Source organism: Lepidochelys olivacea, assembly GCF_965140295.1.
Source record: "Lepidochelys olivacea isolate rLepOli2 genome assembly, chromosome: 1".
NCBI classification, from domain to species: domain Eukaryota; kingdom Metazoa; phylum Chordata; order Testudines; family Cheloniidae; genus Lepidochelys; species Lepidochelys olivacea.
The window spans coordinates 112931570-112947978 of NC_140411.1; the positions used below are offsets into that span (position 1 = coordinate 112931570).

The 16409-nt window shown below is 39.9% G+C and overlaps 1 protein-coding gene across 1 annotated transcript in view; it reads right to left on the reverse strand.

Moving 5' to 3' along the window:
- Window positions 1-2797: 2797 nt before the first annotated feature.
- ADPRHL1 (ADP-ribosylhydrolase like 1) overlaps window positions 2798-16409 on the reverse strand; it is a 33102-nt gene continuing 19490 nt past the window's right edge. Inside the window, exons 4-7 of the mRNA XM_084617512.1 lie at window positions 15759-15899; window positions 10597-10724; window positions 6266-6398; window positions 2798-3141 (exon numbers count right to left, since the gene is read on the reverse strand). Of these exons, the coding sequence (XP_084473638.1) occupies window positions 2984-3141; window positions 6266-6398; window positions 10597-10724; window positions 15759-15899 (560 nt within the window). The 3' untranslated portion in view covers window positions 2798-2983. The remainder of the gene's footprint in view (window positions 3142-6265; window positions 6399-10596; window positions 10725-15758; window positions 15900-16409) is intronic.

The window sequence follows — 16409 nt, forward strand, 5'->3', positions numbered from 1 at the left end:
ACGAGACAGTGTGAAACTGTCATCTCAACTAAAGAAGGCAAGTAAACAAGTATTTCCAACTACTCTGTTCCATTCTCGCCCCCACTACACAGTAGGCAGCCCCAGCCATTCTTGCCAGGGTCATCAAGCAAGGACTACAACACCTCCAGCCTGGGCAGCCAATCAAAACAAGCTGTTTCACTATGAGCCGCATGACTGGTCACCCCATTGACTCACATAAAGCTCCCACTGCCTGGCTGAAGGCGGCTATAGGTAGGGGAGAGAGAACACCTGGCAGGAGCTATGCTGCTTCTCATGCCCACTTGCCCCTATTAGAAAGCTTTTCCTGCCTGCTCACACAGCAATGTTCAGACAGACAGGCCTGGCCATATGGTTTGTAACTGCTACATGTAGTTTAAGTTCTGATAAATTAGAATATTTGCATCCTATTTGCACTAGCCGTATTTTCTTTTGTATTTTCTTTTCTCTACATTGGGTAATGTTAAGTTATTGTCTGGTCATGAGTACTCAGTGAGTTGGCTCTTGTTTCAGCACCTTTTTCTTAGTGTTAGCAAGTTTTAATACATTGAGTGAAGAGAGGGTTCAACAGTAACACTGGTTCAAAGTTTGTTGGGAAAGGTAGTTGGTGTTTGGTTACTGGGAAATGAAGGTTAGTCTGTACCACAAGATAAACCCACTTATAGAAGTTTCCAGGAGCTGACTATCAGCAGCTCTAACTTATTGTTAGTTGAATCTTGGCTTGAGTCAGATGGCCATGACAGGGGAGCAAAAAGGTTGTTTTAGTCTTGGGACTACACGTAGTATTTTGAGGTCACGTGGCTTTGCAGTAATTTGGTTCAAGGAATAGCCTACAGTAAGGAAAGGCAACAACTGTGTTCCTTTGCGGTAGTGGTTACTCTTATTAACGCTGATATTTAAACCTTGTTATATCTTTAATAAAGTGGTGGTCAATGGCCTATTTTCCCCTATAACTATGGAAACAATGCTTTGCTAGCATTTGCCAACTTTATAGCTTCTGTCTATCTGAACCATCTTTGCAAAATTAGATTTGCTTTTCTGTCCGTGAAATTAAGTTTGGGTCCTTCTCCATCATGAATGTAAGGTAAGATGAATAACGGGATAGCTGTGATACATTCTAGAAGAACAATATGGACAATTGTTAACTTTAAAAACACAGCAACCATATGTTTAGTTCAACCTTTCGAAGTCTAATGATGAGGCATGCTGTCTTTGTGGAATGATGATTTCTTTTCCGCTGGAGATTTTTTCATGGGTAAAGGAAAAGTTAGATGTACAAAAGAAAATCGTACCTTATGAGAGCTACATTCTTCTCTCTTCTTAATTGCTGAATTTATTATGGGAAATGTTAGAGGCATCATAAACTAGAAAGAATGTTTTCAGAAAGTCTTGATGTTTTCTTATATAAAGTCATAAGTTACAAACAAATATCCTTCTTTGTTTAAACTTTAACATATGCTCAAAATGAGAAAGCAGCAGATAGCAAAGATGCAAAGAGAGAGCATGCTAAAACAAGAACTCAACATTGTTCTTTGATTAGCCCACATTTTAATAAAAAGATTGGTGTGTGGCCCATCTCCCCGACTAACCACAGCAACATGGATCACCTGCTCCCCTTTCTATCATATAACATCCCAATGGCAATTGCTTATATGGAAAAGCAATAGGAAAGTATTTATGTATTTTTAGCTGCCTTTTTAAATGCAAGTCAGCAGGTGGAAATAGAGAGGCGAAAACAGGACCACGTGACCAGTCAGCTCTCTGCGGACCATTAGAATGTTCTCTGTGGACCACAGTTTAAGAATCTTTGTGCTAAAACGTGGAATTAATCACATGGGGCTAAATTCTGCTCTCAATTACTCCAGAATTAATACTGGTATAATTCCACTAATGGAAGTTATTCCAGATTTATGCCAGTATTATAGATCAGAATATGATTCAGTAAATTCTACTATTAGTTTTATTCACATCAGATACTAGTTTTTAACCTGGCCATATAGTTAGTTGGTTTTCTGTTTTAAAAGCCAAAGTAACTGTTTTCTCTCCAGGCCTCTTTGGGAGAGGAATCTCAGTCACACGAAACACATTATAGCCTGGCTGGTGACGTACTACAGCTCTTTAATGGCCTCAGACAAAAATTCTGATACTGACACAGCAACATATAAGTGTGATCTGAAAATGAAGAAATGATGCTTATGAAGAGCATAAGATTAATTTATTTACAAATATTTCAGCCAGTTGACTTTTTAAAAGAGTTTTGAAGAGTCTAGAGTGAAAAAAAAAACATAATAATGCAGAAATGTTAAACACAATGATGCTTTGCTGTACCTTGGAAGTGTTGCTAGTGTTGGCCTTTCCTTTCTGGAAGCTTCTCACATAACAATACATATACACCATAGTGCTGACAAAGGGTTAACATTTCATTAATGAATAATCTGTGACACAGTAGAGTTGCAAATATTACAGAGGCATGAGATGTGAGGCGGAGGAAAGAGGGAGGTGGAAGAATTGTTAAAAGTTTAAAATCTACAGGGAATGGAACATCCTCACAAAAGGATCATACTATTAGTTCAGAAGAAAAGCATTAGTTTTGAAAATTAATTATATATGTGTGCAAGATACTACTGATGATAGCTTTTTAAGGGTGGCATTAGTAAGGTAGGCAGAATTTTGATAATAAGAGGGTTTTAGTTATTTATATATATTTTTATTTAAAATAATCTCACTGACCTGGATTGTACTATAAGAGCAAGTTTGGTACTCAAAAATCCCTGTATCTATGAAAAACTGAACATTTACAGTGTCCAGTTACTCTTGAATGACTCAGCTAACTGCACTTATACACATTCCACATAGCCTTTTAGAACTAAACCTCACCAGCCTAGAACAGCGTTATTATAATTAGTCAGTTATCTACAGTGTTTGACAGAGTCTTTATAGAAAGAGAAAAATGGCAGAAACTGCTTTACTTTTCCTCTGTGGATCGTCGGTAAAGAGACTCGCCCAAGTATTCTAGCCTCTCCCTCTGTTCAAGATCCTGGTACAAGCCTTTGGGAACCTTGTTCAGGCCGTAAAGTAATCCATACAAGCAGCCGGCAATAGATCCAGTGGCTGCACTCTCACCTGTAAAATTAAACACAACCGTGTGCAGTTCTGTTGTTGTGAAAAATGCACTCTCCTTTGCAGATATATCACTACACAGAGAAGGAAGCTTTAAGCCACTGCAGAACAGATTTTTACTTATATGTGGTGTGCCAAAGAGACTCTCAGAATGGTAGCTCTAGGGAGTTCACCAACCAACTGGAATTTCAAGCCTCCACCTTTGCCAGCAGTAATGGGTCAGACTGCATAATGTACTCCTGGGGAAATTCTGCCCCAAAAAGTTAAAAATTCTGCACACAATATTTTAAAATTCTGCATATTTTATTTGTTAAAATAATGCAAAATAATCAGGCTGGTTTCAATTATTTTGGTAATTTATGTAAACTACAATACAATGGATGGAGTTCGGGAGTAAGGAGCATTGGAGGAAATCCCCAAACCCCCTCTGTCTAATAGTAATGTAGCGAGTATTGACCCTTTACTTCTAGTTATTAGTCAACAAATATATGCACCCATATGCTCAGTGTTACATCATAGGCAACGGAAGAGCAAGCAAGGGCTGGGTATTCAAACTCACAATTTATATTGGCTACTGACCATCTCCAGAAAGGTCAGTAGCAATCAGTTCATGGAGCACATTTTGCTAGGAAATTTTAAAAATTTAGACCAGTTCTACTCTCTAAAACACCATAAGCATTTATAAGGCCACACTGTCCTTTACAGTAAGGATCCTTTACACCACTCTGGCAATGTAAAGGAGCCTTAACATTTTTACACCTGTTTTACACTCTTGGGGAAATTCACTAAGAACAATCGGAACAATTCATTAAGCAGGCAGGTTGCTACATTCTGCTCTGCCTGACAGGATAGAGCCTCCCCCATGCCTCCCTCCTCAGAAACACGCCAAAGCCCTGCCATGCCAAGCATGCTGCAATAGTGAGTGAAAGGGATAGAGTATCTCTCTCTCTCTCATACACACTGCCCAGACTGCCCAGCCCCCCAGTGGTGATTTACATCTCTACCGGAAGCTCCGGGAGGCCAAACCGACCTGTCTGCACTGCCGGGGAGGGGCGCGTGACTGTTCTTGTGCCTTCCCTTTGCTTCCCCACCAGAAATAATTTTTCTGCAGGGAAGCAAAGAAATTTGCGGGGACCATGAATTCTGTGCATGGGTTGAAGCTTCAGTGCTGCTGACCCTTGAGCTAATAATGCAGTGGGTATGCTGCAGCTTAAATGACAACTACTCATCAGCTGTTAAATCAGTCACTCTGCTAATCAAACCATGCTGCGTGGCTCAAATGTTATTTCGCAGTGTAGCTGCTCTCACTGAGCTAGGCTAGCTCACGTGGAGTAACGCGTGTGTACTAACTCACACTAACAGCTGCAGTGAAGACCAGCCTTAACCATGAGTTTAATATGTACTGACACATTCATTGTGATACCAAATGAACACTTGGGTTGGCCCCAATATTCCATTTAGTGCAGATGTTGTGGGGCAGAATCCCTGCCTTGCTTTGTGTGCTAAGTGGCACAAAGGGATTGGAAACCTGTCGCTCCCTTGCTATGGATACCCCCTCCACAGGGGAGTCTCCAGCAGGCAACAAGCTAACAGTACTGTCTCCTGCTGCTGTAGAGAGTGTACAAAAAACTTGGTATTTTCTGCCCGTGCTCCCTCTACCTCACTGATTACGTTGGTTCACAAGCAAGGAAACCTGTGTGCCATTAGAATCATGCTGGGAGGGCAACAAGTCCATTTGCCAAATGGACAAAAGTCAATTCAGTAAGCAGCAATGCTGTCCGGCTGCTTAAAGGGCAGCACATTGCATCATTTCGATTAGAAGGGACTTTTCGTGGGGCATCTAGCTAATGCGCTGCCTCACAAATACAGGATCAGCAGATTTTATTTTACAATTATTATTAAATGGTGAAAGCAACAATCTTTACATTTAAAAGGTAATAGTTAATCCAATGAAAACAATATATTTGATATTGTTTCAGAGAAAGAGAATGTGGTTAACGCAAATAAAAAGCAATGATATCAGCTGCTCATCTGATCAAATAAGGGAGCCATTGGCTGGGGAGGAGCCAGGGGACAGAGAAAAGCCAGGTCCTCCAACCCCGAAGTCCCTGACTTACTGCTCTTTTCCTTTTGGGAGGAAGCTTCTGCAACAAAACATCCCCCTTCTCTTAAATGGCTCTCAGGGTGCAACAAACCATCGCAGTTAACCCAGTGCTAGAAAGGAAGAGTAGCTACAGAAGAAACCACTAGATTGCAAGATCTTTAGGGCAGGGAAAGTATCTTATTACTGTAATTAATCATTTAAAATCACATAATGGCTGTGTGTATGTATCCATGGTATCTTGTGTTGAGATCCCATTAACTCTCCCAAAGCTAAGTCGGGGTGGGTTGGGTCAGCAGCGCACACAGAGGGTCTCCATGGAATGCCTAGGTTGATTGTTGATGGCATCCTGCTGGGTGAATCTGCAGTGTTGGTGATTCAGCATGAGGGTAGGGGGCAGGGCACAGTGATGTTGAAGGAGCTATCTTTGGCATGAGTTGCAACACAAAGATATTAACCACTTGTGTCCCTTAAAGAATACATGGTGTTTTTTATAAGAGTAAGGATGTTAAACCAGTGTCCCAGACAAACTACTGCTTAAGTAATTACATACTACCTGCCTGAAAACTCCCTGCAGTTTTAATTGCATTCAGTATTCTTTTTCTTCCCCCATCTTATGCCCTTGTGTTGTTTTCCTGTGTGTGGTTCTATAGCAGCCATCCCAGACAGAGGTTGCTGTTTATAAGTGGTCGTAAAGTGAACCGTAGACATGGATATCCTTAATTTACTTCACAAGCATGTTGTGAGGCTTAATTCACTAATGTCTGTAAAGCACTTTCCGAGTCCTGAATGGCAGGTACTATTGACATAATAACAACACTGATCATGTGACATTGATAAGGAATCAATAATAGGCAATATGGCAGATTTGACTTAGTCAGGAGCTTTACTGCTGAGATGTCTTTTTCAACAGGAGTGAAATTTGTGACTTAAAGGTTGCATCTCATACAATAATGACCATTTTGCCATTTAAACTCCAGGGGATTCAAACACTCGATATTGTAAAGGAACAACAGGATTACTCACCCCCGTGGAACATTGCTCTGTTGCAAAGTTCTGTCCAGTCACCACCACATCCTAAAAGAGCATCATATGCAATCATGGGAGCATCATGGCCTCTTCTTCCACCCCGGCCTTCAGAACTCCACCGCCTGTAAGTCTAAAAGAATAGCTGTCGAGTTGGTCGGAAAATGTTGCAAGCGCTCACCACTTTTCACATGCAGAATGATATACTGTTAGACACTTTTACCCTGAGATGGTTGATAAGGATCTGCATTCAGGGGAAGCTCACTTCGATGTATTTGTGACATTTCGTATGGAGCAACGGAGGAGCGTCTCTGATCTTCCCATTTACAAATGCAACCACAATATTAATTTGAGTTGATATTTTTTCAAAGCCTCCTAACACTGACAAATTTCCTGGTTCCTCTGCTGAATAGTCCCCCCAGAAGCAGCTCTGACTCTCAGGGACAGAGAGAGGCTTTAATGCCAACAGTCATGTAGGCCAGAAGGAAACAAAATACTTGTAACTACTCTGCAGGCTGGATCAGGAGCAAAGGTCTCTAGGATTCAAGTGAGCCAGGAATTTCAAGAAGCTCATCAAGTCAGAGTCTCATTTCACATCTTAAAAGTTCACACTCATAGAAATTAGAGGTGGAAAAGACTTATTAGGTTGTCTTGGTCTCCTCTCAGACAATGAGGAATTGTTCTCCATTCCCCCACCACATATTCTCAAATGTTTTGTCCTGCCCAGTTTTAAATATGTCTTTACTGTGTCCTCTTCCACATTTGTTCAAATGTCTCCACTTCTAGATATTTTATTTCAAATCATTCTTTCTCACCTTGTCCTGCCAGGCTTCCCTTCCTCTCAAAGACTGCTCTGAACAACAATAGTGAAAATGATCTTCAAATACAAGAGGCAGAATACTTCCTCTGCAACAAAAACCCTGGGCATTGTGCACTGGCCCATCAAACAGGCCCTAAAATAGGTACATCCAGACTTTACCTTTTTTACCTGCCCCAATTTCCAAACCACACCCAAAGTGCATGTGTTATGCTTAAAGCAAAAACATTATTTTGATTAAAGATTGGCCTGCAAGCCTGTTTTTTAACCCCTTAACATATAAAATACAATATAGCAATTTGAGTTGTACCTCCTTCAAGTAGGGCTGAATTTAGCCTTGAGCTTCTTGACACATGAGGCCTTTCCTTGCATTTCAGTCTATTCCCTTTATGGTTTACTGAGGACTGTGTTGGAACTGCAAGCTGTCGTGTTAAGAGCAGTGTGTGTGTATTTGTCTGTCTGTCTCTAGTCCCATGTGCAGACTAGTGGGCTCTGTAGCAAAGTGTGGGAGCATTCAGCAGAGTCAGTGTGCAAACCGCCAGCTAGAGTAAGGTGAGATGAGCTGTATCTCTCTGCTTAGGGAGCAGCCAGTTTTGTTTCTCTCTGTTTTGGAGTTCTTGTGTGTTCTGAGAAATAAAGTAGTGTCACATTGCAGCCTTCCAGCAGGACTATTATACATTTTATCTAATTTCTCTGTTTGTATGCTATGAAAATAACTTTCACTTAAGCTTTATATATTTATATACTGTGCACCCACACATATACCAAAGTGGGAGGGGTATCCAGCTAGACTGTAGCATCACTTTCTCCTTACTTTCATGTTTGCAAACAATAGGCAGTGCCTATCTGCTTCTGCTGTCATCTTACACAAGTAGACTCTAAGGCCTTAGTTCTGCATCCCTTATTCATGTGAAGTAGCATTGATTTACACATAAAGTCCCATTGGGATTACTTACATCAGTGCTATTCTGGATCAGGGCTGCAGACATATGTCTCAAGTATCCTTTACTTTGAGAGTTGTCACTCATTTTACTCCTGATGATACCTCCAGATTTGGTGTCTCCGAGCTTTGTTGAAAATTGTTTATCTCAGAAATAAAGAATCTTGAAACTCAGGCTATAGAAAGTTATTGACACTCAAGGAATGAAACTCCAACATTTTAAGCTTCCTGTATGACCGCTTTTTCAGTCGCTCTCATTTTGGGTCTTTATCACACATTGCTTCCAACATTTGAGTCCATAGCTTGAGAGCGATGATTGAAGAATCAAGTCTTAAAATGAGAGTGAGCTACAGTGTCTGTCTATTTGTGCAGTTTACTTAATACACAGTTGAAGAATCAAACTCATATTTACTGCAAGATGATTTGTTCTGATTGTGCCCACTGCCTGCTTCTTGTCCATACAGTCAGGCAGAGTTAACTTATCTTTCATTGCCCCAAATTTCTGGGTATCTAGACATGGCAGCCAATTTTATAGAAACTACTGTATATTCCTTGTTAATCTGAAGAGTATTTATTTTTACAAATAAAAATGGTCTTTTCAAATATATTCCAATAAATAAAATCTGGCTATGTCTGCCTAATATTAAAAGCTTCTGCAGTTTTTGTGTGCATGCTTAAATGGGGGCTTTGCATGGACTGGAGATGCACACATGATTTTAGAGACCTGTTTGAAAATTTAGCCCCGGACATTTCTCTTTATTGTTGCAATACAAAAGGAGTTCCACGCGCAACTGACAAACTGAAAGGAATGCAGGGAAAAGCACCAAAGAGGATCAAAGTGCAGTTCTACTTTGAAAAGAGGCTGTGAAAGTGGCACAGTGAGGGTTCCATGTATTTCACATTCAGGGAATGCAGATCCAATGTGCTCAGTTTACAAGTAAAAAGATGTAGTTTCCAACTGTCAGTCCTGCAGACAGCCAAGGCGCTGCAAGTCAAGCAAGGGTCTTTCCTTCCTGTGCATCATCAATAACAAAAGCTCAACCTGCCAAAGTGGTCACACAGGTGTAAGTAGAATTTGGTCTTGTCAACTGTCTAAATGGGCCATCTTGATTATCACTACAAAAGTTTTTTTCTCCTGCTGATAATAGCTCATAATTAATTAGCCTCTTACTCCACTTTTTCATGTTCTCTGTATGTCTATATATATCTTCTTCCTCTGTGTTCCATTCTATGCATCCGATGAAGTGAGCTGTAGCCCATGAAAGCTTAGGCTCAAATAAATTTGTTAGTCTCTAAGGTGCCACAAGTACTCCTGTCCTTGTAACTGGAATTTAGTCAACTATTCTGTTGATAATGAATGAGGAGGAATGTTATTCAGCTCAGCCTCCCATATAGTAGTTGTATTTACACTAGTAGGAGATAAAACTAGTAAAAACTTATTGTCACTAAAGTAAGAAAATATGACTGAATACACACAGGGAACAGAGCTGTTAAGTGAGCCGGTGCCGTCTTATTATCTACTAATGAATCTACTATTCATTATCATCCATGGGTGCCCTCTATCATATTTCAGAGCATGGAAAAGTTTACGGAGCACCCCATGTTAGTCACTTTTCAGAACAGAACTATGCTCCAAGGGACTGGAAGAACTGACATATGGGGAAAGTTGAAAAGAATTTCATATTTATTGCCAGGCTGCTAAGTAAATTGGAAACATGAGAACTATCTTCAAATACTGGAAAGTCATAAACACCAAAGAAGAAGAGGAATTTATTTAGCTTGGTTCAAGAAGCAATAACTAAAAGTAATGGGATTAAATTAAAAACAGTGTAGACTACAAAACAAAGTACCCTGGGAAGTGATGAAACACCATCTCTTGAGATACTTAAAACAAGACTGGACAAAACCAGTGTAGGAATCGACTCTGTATTGATCAAGGAATGGACTAGGATGGGGATTTTCAAAGAGCCTTGAGAGAGTTATGTGCCAAACTCCCATGGGAATTTCTATGAGAGCTGGTCACCCATTTCCTTTAGGGACCCTTAAAAATTCCAGCCTAGATCTCTGAGTATGTCTTTTCCATCTTTAATAGCCATGATTCATTGCAATTTACTTCTCAATTTCACCCCTTCTCTAGATGTTTAAACATCTGGCCAGTTTGACTTCCCTGCTTATTGTATTTCTCCCTGTAATGGTTTATACTGTCTTTAAAGAAAAGAGAAATCATGTTGGGGGATGGGAGAGCAGGGTCCAGGCTACTCTGTTCCCCTTTCGCCCTGATTCCTCTTTTCCTTAAAGTGCCAGTATATGCTGTTTCACTCCCATTCCATGACTGTCGCTTAGAACCTTATTCCTGATTCAGTTGTAACCATTTCTTGTATTAACTCACATATTAAGTAAAGATGGAATAATTTTTCTTGTTAGTAAATAAGCAAAAAACCTTTTCAGAAGAACCCCCATCCTATGGGGCAGAAAAGACATTTAACAACCATCTCAGATTATCTCTCTGGAAATGTGTCTATTAGTAATGAGATTTTCTGAGCTCTTCTTGAAGTTACATTTACAGATTTTTACCTTTTCTCTCTCCTCAGCATCATAATTATCAGGAAAGACGGGTTTATTCTGATTATCTTCAGTGATTTCTCTCTCCTCCAAATAAAACTGCCATTTGGCTTCAAAGTAAAACCAGTGCTCCTGATACTCTGAATGCAAAACAAACTAATGGTGTAATATTTCATCTTGACAAGACTTTCAGGTGCACTTAAATAGCTTTTAAAGAAAGAACAAAACAGGGTTTTCCCAGTAAAACTTTGTATTCTACAGGAATATAACTTTAACAATTCACACACTCAAGCAGGATCAAACTGCATGTTCTATTTGATTATATCAGTGGAACAGGTAACAGAAAGGCAAGAAAAATTAACATGAAAAGAAAGAAAGAAAATTAAAAATGGTAAGAACTGTAGAATTATCTTAAAAACATCCAACAAACTAGAAATACAACATGATATGACATTGAGACAGTGCAACCTTCTTCTGAAACACTATAAAGAAAAAAGATAAATGTGAATTACACGGGAGAAAAATTAGTCTGTGCCTTTGTTTGCTGGTGTTCCTTTATGGCAAATCACGAATACCTAAAACATTTATTTTTGTTTGCTTGAGTTTCTTTAAAATGAAATAATTGGGTGGGAGGTGGGAATGTGCTTTTTTACCTTAGAAATATGAGGACTGTCAAGGCTTACCTTCCCTGGTTTTGCTGGGGGACTCAGAGGTGTGGAATAGAGAGCTTTTCTCCCAATTGTTTGAATTAAACAGGTGTTGAAGATACCAAACAAAATACAAAATCTTTTACACAGCCTGAATATAAATCACTTTCCATCTCAATTATTCAGATTTTATATGTATGATTTCTCTAGTGTAATGAACCTACTAGTTCTTCAGTCATCCATAGAATCTTCCATTAAAAACTGGGTAAACAAAGACCAGAACTTGCACTACAAACAAAACAGGAGGAGAAAACCTTCAGCCCATCTTTATATATCACCTACTTTTTGCTCTGGTCAGTGAGAAAATACAGTGAGTCTTGAAAACTGCAAACACATGCTTAACTTTCTGCGTATGAGTAGCCCCATTATCTTCAATTGGACTACTGATGTCCTTGATTCAGCAAAGCACTTAAGTGTCTGCTTACCTTTTAAGCAAGTGCTTAAATCCAGTCCTATTAACTAAAACACTTAAACATGCAATTAAGTCTTATTGATATCAATGGGCGTACTGTACTCATGTGTAAAGTCAAGCACATGCATATTTATTCGCAGGATTGCGACCATGAGGGGAAAGGTGGAAAAAAGGGATAGGAGGCAAAGACGACTAGAATTAAGAATTCAAAAAGCAGGGAGATGGAGAAAGCCATGAAACAAGCCATTGGAAAGTTGGCACTTCTGTATAGGAGTATGACTGCAGGTGTGTTCAGCATCACTGCTGCTCCAAATTAAATACGAACCAAGTCTGACCTTCTGTTTTTTAATGCCTTCCCTTTCAACCATGGTGACAATCAGGGTACAGACTTCCCAGGGGGAGATCAGAGGGTCGGAACCCAAACCAATAAGCAACTGAATCAAATGACTGTATATGATGTTATTGTATTATGAAAGTGTATCAAGTAAGATATCATATACAAACTGATGACATGCTGGTCATGAATATCCCTGTGTGATGTATGTACCAATGGTGTGTAAAGAGATAAGTACATGCTCTGGAAATATGTTCCTAAAATATGTTGTGGAGAGAGCTGATAAGCAAGCCTGCCTTAGACAAAGGAATGTGGCTTTACATGTCTGGATCAAGCTTTGTAAGCCAGAGGACAATGAAAGTACATTTACATGTAAGATAAACAAAGCCACCCAGCTAACTAGCGGAAAACAGCCTAGTGAGCACACTGGGAAACAGAGTCTGCACCCCTCGGAATTTTTCCTGGCTCTTGAGGTAAAGACATTAGACTTTGGGGAAATATAAAAGGAGCACAAAAAGACATTCTAGTTATCCATCACTTAGGGAACAAAGAGGACAGCACCCTAAGATTCTGTGAAAGTGGGGTCCTCTGACCTGGAGGGCTAGAGTTGCTGGTAACCTGATTTAAGTGAGAAAATTGGTTAGGCAAAGATAACCTGCTAAAATTAAGTTTTAATCACTAGAAAGCATGTTTTATTTTGTTTTGTTTGCAACCACACCTGTCTCCCTTTTCTCTTGCTTAGTATCACCTAAATCTCTGTTCTTTATTTATAAACGTATTCTTAATTTTACTATAAACCATCTCAGTGCTGTTATTTTGAAGTAGAGTGAGTGCTTGGTGAACTTAACAGGCTGGTGTGTGCACTGTCTCTTTGGAGGCAGCGAACTTAGTAATTTCTGTAAGCGTCCAGTGAGAGGGACTGGACGCTGCAGAGAGACGTCTTGAGGGGAAGTTGGGAACTGGGGTTCACTGATTGTTACCTGCAAGGCGAGGTTCAGACTGGCAGAGTCTTGAGGAGTTTGCTGGTGAGGAAGAGAGACTGGTGTGGCAGGGAGCTGACACACAATCTGATCTCCAGCAAAGCTCACTCTTGCTGAGGCAAGAGGGGTAACACAGTGGCTTCCGGCTCTAGGTTCCTTGAGGAGAGTGTCACAAACACTCAGACCTGACAGAAAATTAGCAACTGTGCACACATAGTAGTCACTTTTCTAAATGAAGCAATTTGGTTGTTTCTTTTTCTTTTCTTTTTTTCCTCTTCCAAAAAGGCTAAGCAAGTGCTCCTCATTAGGGATTAATATCCTGAAAACACTTCATCTTCATATATCAAAAAACAAAAGCTATTTTTGTATACTCTGGTATTTTCTACCTGCTGGTAACTCTCCCACCCCGCACTTCCCAGCAGAGGGGGTGAAAGTATAATGATAGTAGAGACTACAGCACTCCTGATGCTGCAGCAGTTGCCACAGATCGCTGGGTGGCAGGAGGGAATCCAACCCCCCCACAGAGTTCCCTTGCACCCACACCAGGACCCAGGGTTGCTGCAAAGGGAAGGATTTTGCCAAGGCGCAGGACCTGGAGGAGTCCAACACAGAGAGGGTCCTGTTGGCATTTGCTGACCCTGGTGGTGTCATGCCGAACATACCATGAGGTACTTTCATTCTGTTACAGGAAGCCCAAGCAGCAGTTGATTAATATCTTAAAAGAAATTCTATGTTTGAAAAAGCAGAGTGAAAATGTCTACCTGCCCCTTAAAAAACAGGAGAGTATTTTAAGAGAAAAATAGTTCTGGTTTAAATAAACCACCACACACAATTGATTTGATCATCATGTGATTTTAAAACTGGCCTAAAAACTCAAAAGACCTAGCAATTATCTCTGCTTTTCTGTTGCACTCATCAGCATAGTACCCTGGTGCTAAAAACATAAATGATTCTCCTCCCCCGCCCCCTCCGCAACACTGCTGTAAGGTAGGAAAGTATTATTATCCCCATTTTACAGATGGAAGACGTGAGGAACAAAGTTAAGTGATTTTCCTAGTCCGATGGAAAATCTGTAGCAAAGCCAGAAATTAAACCCAGACCTCCCAGAGTCCTGGGCCTGAACCACAAAACCATCCTTCCTGTCTTTCGGCCCAATTTTTCAACCCTTACGGGTGTTGAGTACTTACTTGCATGCCATGAGTAGTCATACTGAAGTCAATGGAGTACACATGAGAGTAAGTGTAACTTAGTGAGAGCAACAGACCTTTTGTGATTAAATGGGTCTCATTGTCTTGTGACTGAAACAAAAAAAGGCTTCTCAGAAATGGTTTTCTAAAAATGTGGGGCTCTGTTCAGCAGAAATTCTCTTCAGTGCATCTCAGCAGCCAAGGGACTCGCGCCTGAGGTGGGAGATATTTTTCCCCTTCCAAAATAGCCCCAAGCTCCACAATGCCATTATTATACAATGCATTCTTCAGGAGTCCCACATATCTTTACACATCTGTGGGTTCACCCTGGTGGAGTGACAGGACCCTTCTGTAAGGTCAGTCAAAGAGAGACCTCTATATACTAATCCTGCACCTGCTGCTGTTAGGTCTAGTCTATAAAAAAAAGAACAACAACAACCTTAGAGCAGAAGAGGCTACAGTAAAAGAATTCAGTGTGTTCCAGAAAAGCTTCTTGTTTGTCCACAATTTTTTGAGCTGCAACTTTATCTCGCAAATAAATCTTAGTTCTTGGACGCTCCAAGTAAAGATTTATATGTAGTCTAATCATTCCCCAGCATTCCCCAGGCCCCTGTAACCTTTTAGAACAGATGGAAAAAACATTTCATAGGTAACACTTTTACATCAAAGTGACTTTGGAAGTGTATTAAGTTAAATCAAATTAAGGACCCTTTAATTCTGAGCAAAAGCATCTACACAGGAATTTAATTTGGTTTAACTAATCCACTTTAAATTCACTCATTGAGCTACTTACAATTAACTTTCCGAAGCGTCCTCCTGTAGACAAGCTCCTATAGACATTTGTTCACATTAGGACAACAATACTACAATACGGTGATCCTAGGCAAACAGGCACTAAAAAGCTGTTATGTATAAGATGCATTAACATTATTTATCACAGGAGTCCTGTTTCACTCAGCTGTTTTGAACAATGAGTACAACAGAACATATTCCAAATGTTTGCACGGAATAGCAACAGCCAGATTTGAACATGCAGACAAAGGATGAATTAACTGTTCTCTAAATATATGCATCTCCAAATGCGTTATGGCTTCCACTGGCAAAATGAGGAGTGTCTATTGAATTTCTAATGGAAAAAGTTGTACTGATCACTTGGGTCTCTTCTACTGTACCATTTGATGGAATGCAGCTGAAACAGCTTAAATCTCAGCACACATGCTTTGCAAATGATTTGCTGACCAACATTCTTCCTACCTTGTAATGACATCGGAAGACTCCTTAAAAAATAAATCTGTGCAGTTTAGCATTATCATTATTGTTTTGTCTGTTTATATAGTGCCATTAGTGTGCTAGGCAACTTGCAAGCCATATGAAAACAAGGCCCCTACCCTGAACAGCTTGCAGTCTAATGTGCAGACAATGTGGAAAGACAACATGTTAGCACAGGAGATGATGTGAACTAACAAAAGTGGCGCAATTGAGCAGTGAAGTTTAATGGGTGTCTTTATAGGTGACTGGTTTTTTAAAAAAATAGTTTTAGTTTAGGAGTGTTACCTGCCATGTGTCGAATGGTCTTTTTGCAATATTCTTCAGCCATTGGGACCACCTTCATCATTTCCCTTCCCCACTGCACAAGTGGTTTTCCTTGTATTGCATATGATACAAATAGAGCTGTACAAAAGGACCCTAAAAAGCCTAGAATTAACATATAATATTAATAATTACTAACATGTGATCTACATTTCTACTGTAATAGTAATAATAAAGACATCTTTAACATAGCCTCAGTAAAATCATTACTAGCTGTGTCATATCTTTAGGATGGTTTAACAAATCCATCTGACCTATGTCTTTCTGTTTAACAGGTTGACACTTAGTCTGTCAGGACTCTTGGCTGAAGCATGCTGCTCACTGGATGACGACTTATTTGACATATCAGGGAGATTCTGGTGTCAGTGGTACAACATGACAGCAAATAATGCAGACATCCAAAATAAATATCATGTGTTCATATGATACTTAAAAATCTTTTAACTCAAGTCACATGGAACAACTGACATGGACCAAGTAATTCAGTTATACTCGAAATCACTTGTTTACAAAATCATTCAGCTTGCAGACTGATTACGATTTTAGATGTAATACTGTTTCTTGCTCATTTTACTCTGAGTAACTAAGTCATTTCTTCATAGACATTGTGCATGC